This window comes from Henckelia pumila, chromosome 3, assembly GCF_033568475.1.
Source record: "Henckelia pumila isolate YLH828 chromosome 3, ASM3356847v2, whole genome shotgun sequence".
Lineage (NCBI taxonomy): Eukaryota > Viridiplantae > Streptophyta > Magnoliopsida > Lamiales > Gesneriaceae > Henckelia > Henckelia pumila.
Window position 1 is genome coordinate 172,472,643 of NC_133122.1, and position 7,126 is coordinate 172,479,768.

The following is a 7,126-nucleotide window of genomic DNA, read 5'->3' on the forward strand; positions in this document are numbered from 1 at the left end:
AAAAACAAGGTTTTGCAAGCTCGACCATATAGGTGCACGACATTGAGGGCAAAGAATGCTCAGTGCCGGCTTTTTCGAGATGGTGTTCAATCTGACTTAAGGTAGTGTTTGGGAGAGTTTCTTAGAAGCACTTCTCAGCTTTTTCGTTAACAAAAATTTGGAATTTTGTAAAATTTTATTGATGAAAAGTTGAAAAGTGCTTTCTATAAACTATCTCAAACACTCCCTAGTCGTAATGTATTTCTTTGTGAGATCAAGGTACCATTACCATTTTCACCCAATCAATTTCTATTCCTGTTTTTTGAGTACTTCAGTTATCGTTGTCCTTGTTCCCGGTTAATAAACCAAATGCAAGGTTTTGCCCTACATAATTTCTTGGTACGTCAACACGATTTCCATCTAATCCATTATCTTGCAAATCCTTATTCTTAGCATGACCAGAAACCATTTTTTTTTCTCTTTAAAAAAGCCCCCCAAAATAGGATTTTAAATCTCTATACAAGTTGTAATTGTTGCTTTCACTGTTTCACATATTAAAAAATTCGCAACGAAATATCGCGAATGGACAGTCGAATCGGTGAAAGAGATGAAATAGGAACGGCCCACATTGAATATATATAGTCGACACAAAATAAAGAACTTCCTAGTCCATTCCCAAAAATAAAACAAGAGGGATTTTATTGATTTCAAGTTTCAGATAGTGGTTCCACGGGTGGTTTGCCTTCTTCACTTGGAATCCAAAAGCTGAGTACCGAAGTTGCAGCAGCAAACATTGCTCTACGGGGAGCCCATCTCAGGCATGTTGGGACTCCTATGTAGCTATCCCAGCACCCTACCTGCGCAAACACAACCACCATTCTACTCAATCCACATGATATGTAGTTAGTTTGCGGAATTTATCTTCTGATTACACACTGCTCCGGGGTTACAAATCCGTGTTAATTCATGCCACACACTCTTGTTCTTGGGTGTGTATATGCTATTAATTCGTAATACGACCTCTATAAGTTGTTCACTTGCTCAGCAATCAGTATACGAATTAATAGCATATACACTCGTTCACTTGCTCAGCAATCAGTATACAAATTAATAGCATATACACAACCAAGAACAAGAGTGTGTGGCATGAATTAACACGGAGTGAAGTGGGTAGGACTGATTAATCAATGACTACGGCCATCCTGAATTCCAAGTCACAAATCCACAGATACTCTAGAGCCGGGTGAAAAATATCTCACCACATGCTCGTCCTGCTTATATTCTAAATCAGTGGCGGAGCCACGTTCAAGGGCACCCGGGCTTTAGCCCGGGTGGCCCGAATTTTTTTTGAATTTTGTATATAAAAATTTTGAATAATTTTGGTTTAATTTGGTGTTAGCCCGGGTAGCTCAATTCAAAGTATTAAAGGATACGAGAGCTTAGAATTTTAGCCCCGGTAGACTAAAATTTCTGGCTCCGCCATTGTTCTAAATAGCATTAAACTACTAGTTATTGTTGCATGCAACTTCAGTACTGCTAAAGCAAAGAAGAGCATTTGGAATTTCAACAATTAAACTACTAGTTATTGTTGCATGCAACTTCAGTACTGCTAAAGCAAAGAAGAGCATTTGGAATTTCAACTCCAGGAATGGGATGACTAATACCTTATTAGGCTCATCACTGATGTTCCATGCATGTATCTTTCCATCACCTGAGCCTGGAACAAACTCCAAAATAATCAATTGCACAATAAACAAATTCTTAAAGGGATCACAATAATCGCAATTCAGAAGGGCAGGGTGATTCAACCTTCACACATAGGATAAGTGACAGTATCACTGAGAGTTGGGACTAAACTAGTAATTAAGGAGTCAAACAAAATCCATTGAGGTCATAAAGAGAGTTCTTTATGTACACATTAACTTGAAAAGATATCAAATTGAGTATGATCACCAACATAAAAAATCACTTTCCAAAAGCAGCAACTCCAGAAGAGGAAATTGATGAAAAGAATTGATGGGATTATGCCACATGAAGATTAGAGGTAAAAAAACTATTTGGAGTTGAATTTACAATTCAAGAAGGAAGCAGTACCAGAAAGCACATATTGGCCGTCAGGAGTGAAAGTTGCCTCTATCGTCACATTTGCAGATGAGTCCATACTAAATCCACATTTCTGCAACACGGGAATGACAACAGCCCCAATTACAAATGGCTTTGCAAATTTTGCTGCAGCAATGACAAGTTGAAAACAGGCATCCATTACCTTTTCCCCATGATAAGCATCGAGGAGATACACATGGTTGTTAGTTGTTGTCAAAAGCATTGATTTACCATCATTGCTGAACTTAATATCACAAACCTCAGCTGTATCACCCCCCACTAGGAATGTATCAAACGGACCCTACATAAAAGTAACACTCGATCTAATTTGGATAATTAAAGTGAATATTTTTTAAGAAAAATAAAAAAGGATCAAACCTTGTCATATGATCTAGAATCAAATAATTTAATTGCTCCTCCTTCCATAGCCACTGCAAAGACCAACCCTTGTTGATCATAAGCAACAGTAGGCCTACCCCGTAGATGTAACATTCCCTGAAAGCTACAATAGTGAGCACACATCAGATCCCAAAAGAACATTTCAATGACTCCGGGGCATGCTGCTAAGGATCCTATATCGTTCTTTTTATTTGGTGGGAAAATTTATGCGGAATGGTCTCTTCTTATCCCCAAAAATTTAGTACTAGATGTTTATAAAAAAATATAGTTCTAGACAATTCAGCCAACTTCTCTGGCCAGACCGTTTCCTCAAGACACCAAAAAAGAAATCAATTTTTAAATACCAATACATTTAAAAAAAAAAAAAAACTACCATGTCAAATATATTACAGTGCTGCATATAACTCATAGCTTAAACGACTGTGAAGCACAGACTATTATCAACTAGAAAAACGAAAATTTGGAAACCAACCTGGCAGACGTTCACACGAAGATCCCACATTCGTACACTGTGATCCAGAGAACCAGACATAAAACCATCATTGACTGGGGACATGCACAAGGACACTACCCTACATTTTAAGGGGTAAATTTACAGAGAGAGCGGTAATCAGTATCATTATTCATCGAAGCTGTTTTGACAAACTAGCATGACATACCTTCCTTTGTGTCCCTTAAAGTAGCGAAGGCACCGATTGTCATACATAGACAGATACCTCAACGATTCTGGAGCTATAACAAAGACAAAAACCTATGAGAACCAGCTGGTCATGATATGAGAAAGAAAATGAAAACAACGGACGTTGCCAATGACCTTCATCAGAATCCAAACTGTATTTTGAAGAGCATATTACAGCACTTGGGTGGTGAGTGAAGCAAATTCTATCAGCCCCATGTTTCTTATGATATGTTGTCTTCAGCAATCTGCATTTGATGAAAATCCATAAAAAAATGGAAGACCCATGTTGGAAAAGAGTCAGGAGGTCTCACTTGGCGCTTGTAATATCATAGAATCGCACAGAATCATCTTCGCAAGAAGTGACCAGCAAATCAGCGGTCCGATGGAAATCGAGGCAATTAATTTTTCCACCCTGAAGAAGAACAACACAATGCATATACAGATAAACAATCAAACATCCCTTGAATCCCTAACATGGGAAAAATAAATCGATAAATTAGGGGGAAAAGAGAACAGACGAAATCATTGAAAAGAGCTGAGATGGACATGTCGGCAACAAGGTGATCGCTGAGATGGGAGAGAGGCGTCATTACTTTACTTGGGATTCAATTTGAATTTTGAAGTGCACAACCCTAAAAAGCCATCAACGAATGGGTCATATTTGTTCAATGGAAATATACATTGGGTGTGTTAGTAAATATGAGTCAAGCCCAATCCAAACAATTTCATGCTACCATCCAAGAGGACACTTGCATCTAAGATACATTTAATGGAATTTGGAATTGAAATTAGCAAATTCATGGAATTTAAATTTCATTTTGGTGTTTGGAATAAAGTTAAAATACATATTGAAATTTACTAGCATAAATTTTAGGAAATTGATATTTTAAAATTTCATCAATGCTTCGATCTGATTTGTGAAAACCAGACAGAAGATTTGTTTGCTTAAAGACTTTGTTCTGCTCGAAAGATTTGATAAAATCAGGCGGAAAAATTTTTCTTGCAGAATTGAACTTTAAGAGCTAAGACAGATCAAAATAACGTAAGTGCAGTAAGTAAAAGAGACGGATGATTTTTATGGATGTTCGGAGCTTAATCTCCTACGTCACCCTTCTTCTTTTTCCAGAAGGATTCCACTAGAAGAATTTTATTTATACAACGCTTTGTACAAATTCAATCCAATCAACCCTTTGAGAGGAACTCCTAGCAACACACTCTCTCGAAGCAGATCAAACACTCTGTTTGAGTTACAATAGAAAGCCACAAAAATGTTCTTTGAAAACTTTGATATGGAAAGCTACAAATAGCTTTGCTCTGGATAGTTCTCGATGTGATATAGATTTATTTTGGACTCAATCGATCTTGATATATGATCTAACTCAGAGCTTCGAAACTTTGATCTGGTAATCTGAGTTTCTGAGTTAGAATATAGAGTGAAGGTTTTTTGGCTTTTCGGATGAGTTGATGAGCAGACTTTTTAATTCGTGATTTGTGTTGTTCACTCATTGGTTTGAATTTTTGAATCATCACGTATTTATAGCTTCAAAAACTAGCTAATGAGCCGCCAACATATCTCATAAATTGGCTCACAAATCTTGACTTTAAGAAAAGCTAGCCAACGATTAAAACTGTATTTAATGAGTTTGTCTTCTAGCTCAACAACTTCGACAACTGATGTTTTTATCTGATAGTTTGATTTGATCTGGGTTGAAGACTTTTACACTTGATCTGGGTGAAATGTAAATAATTGATCTTGACCGAATATGATTTGAACTCGATCTAGTAGAAGATATAAAATTTTGATCGATCTGGGTTGTTCTTCTAAAGAATGGTCATTTGATCTGTTGAAGTAAATCGTTGTGAGGGAAACATAGATCAAATGCTTGATTTATCCGAAATAATCCAATTTCGCCGAAAACTCGATCTGGATATGAGGATAAACTTTGTTGAGTTCGATCTGTATGTTCCATTTGTTTTGTTTGATCTGAATTACAATTTCCTTTTTGTCCTTAAAGATCTTATTTATTTATTACTTGGTTTTTTTTATCTGTTATCACAAAAAATTATAATTTAATCACCAACAATTTTCTCCTTTTTGGTGATGTCAAAACCAAGTCACTTTTTTCAATTATCCAGACTGGCATAAGGAAGTTGATCAAAAGACTTTCTTTCATAGATAGAGTAATAGTCTTTGGACAAAATAAATGTAAAAAATTAATGTCTTCAAAAATCGTCAGACACTGATCTGCTCGTCACACTCTAATCTGCTCATTATACTTAAACCTGCTACTTCTTCCCTTTTCCTTTAGCCTTTTATGAGGTAGCCTTTTCTCCTTTTTTGGCATCACCAGCCTCATGTAGTAGATCAAGAATGACTGTTAGCTGGGTACCAAAGGTATCATGGAGCTTCTGATTGTTTGTTTCATTTGAAGCCTGAATGCTATCAAGTCTGCGAAGGATGTCATAATATTCCCTTGTTTGTTTTCTTTGCACATGCAACATAGACAACCCGATTTATTTTTTTATTTTTAAATTTTTTTAAAAAAATAATTAAATTAAAATTCAAAAAAGACAATAATAATAATAATATTTAATTAAAAACATAATAACAAAATCTAAGTTTTTATATAATTTAAATTTGAAAGTGTAGTTGTAAAAAATTTAAATTATACTTAGTACAAAAAATAAAAAATTATTTTAAAATATCAAAATTGTAAAATAAACATTAAATGACGAAAATCTATTATATCAATATATAATAAAATTTTTTTAAACATACAACACATAAAAATGTAGCAAATATATTTTGTAATTTATTATAAAATAATAATTAAAAAAAATTTCGGGTCACATCGGGTCAACCCGGATTGACCCAAACCCAACTCAAACCCGATTAATTTTTCGGGTTAGCTTTCGGGTCAACCCGATTCGACCCAAACCCAAAAACCCCCAACCTTAACCCGATATTTTTTGGGTCGACTCGCGTCGGGTTGACGGGTTGAGTTCAGTTTTGACACCCCTAAACCCTGCATATACTGCTCATTCCTACCGGATGTAGACCGTGTCCTATAGATGCCAGTGCCGGCCAACCCATCGGTCGCAGGGCGCTCGACATCTATCGTCCGAAAAGGGCTGAGCAGCCCTACATGACTCATCTCAAAAGATGGACAGACACAATATGATATGCACATGCTGCATAATAATATGACACACAAATGCAACATATAAGCATGCAAAACCCGCTAGCTATCTCAGTCAGTAATTACGTACCTTACTACAGGCAGTCATAGCAGTCCCACTCTAGGTTCCAAGCATATCATCAACTCTACAATGTAAATACCCATGCATCATTCATTAAGCTCCAAAAGCCTAAAATATCTATTACATACTCCTAAATAATTTAAGGAGACCATAGCTATACTTGATCCGTCGTCAGCCCACTGATGGCGACTGCCTCAAAAATTAGGCACAGCTCCGTTACGATGCCGAGATCGCTCCGCTACTTCCGGATTCCCAATAAGACGTCTAAAAATCCCTAGATCTAAGTTAGAAGGCTAAGAAAGGAGAGAGAAGAGAGGAGAGGGGCGAGTTGCAAATGAGTCTCGGCACCCCTATTTATAGACGACGAACGGAACGTCCATTCCTCCAATGTTGTGTCTGTTCTACGATCGTTGCGTCAGATGGTCACATCACGTGTGTAAGAAATGACGTCACTTTGCTGATGTCACAGATGACATCAGCTGACCAGAACGTTGTAACCGTTCCCCAACGTTGCTTTCGTTCTTGGTCACCCTTCGGGCCATTTCCGATCCTTCCGAGTCCATTTCTGAAGTCCGTTAATCCATCTGAAGTTTTCTTAATCATGTATTAATAAGTCAAAACATGATCACATGATTAACATACTCATTAATCGCTAATTACGGATACGGGTCACTACATATACAAGACTGTATAAGTTGCTAATCT

The 7,126-nt window shown here is 36.7% G+C and overlaps 1 protein-coding gene across 4 annotated transcripts; it reads right to left on the reverse strand.

Moving 5' to 3' along the window:
* Positions 1-587: 587 nt before the first annotated feature.
* On the reverse strand, positions 588-3,812 carry LOC140891716 (protein ANTHESIS POMOTING FACTOR 1). 4 transcript variants are annotated; one of them, XM_073300331.1, is made up of 10 exons: positions 3,679-3,812; positions 3,472-3,572; positions 3,296-3,405; positions 3,141-3,207; positions 2,954-2,990; positions 2,461-2,577; positions 2,246-2,383; positions 2,074-2,155; positions 1,644-1,696; positions 588-836 (listed from the first exon to the last, which is right to left on the reverse strand). In XM_073300331.1, exons 1-10 carry the CDS (start codon positions 3,748-3,750, stop codon positions 687-689), a joined length of 927 nt encoding a protein of 308 aa, XP_073156432.1. In that variant the 5' UTR covers positions 3,751-3,812; the 3' UTR covers positions 588-686. The 4 variants fall into 4 exon arrangements, with proteins under 4 accessions (XP_073156432.1, XP_073156430.1, XP_073156431.1 ...); XM_073300329.1 differs by having other exon boundaries at positions 2,954-3,053; XM_073300330.1 differs by having other exon boundaries at positions 3,141-3,213.
* Between the last annotated feature and the right edge of the window lie 3,314 nt (positions 3,813-7,126).

Bases quoted from the DNA above. Each gene is read 5' to 3' on its own strand.
- LOC140891716 (XM_073300328.1), bottom strand. From the start codon at position 3,750: ATGACGCCTCTCTCCCATCTCAGCGATCACCTTGTTGCCGACATGTCC. The intron at 3,406-3,471 runs GTGAGACCTCCT...CATCAAATGCAG, and splicing joins TATGATATTACAAGCGCCAA to ATTGCTGAAGACAACATATC. The intron at 2,578-2,953 runs GTTGGTTTCCAA...TGTAGCTTTCAG, and splicing joins TTCGTGTGAACGTCTGCCAG to GGAATGTTACATCTACGGGG.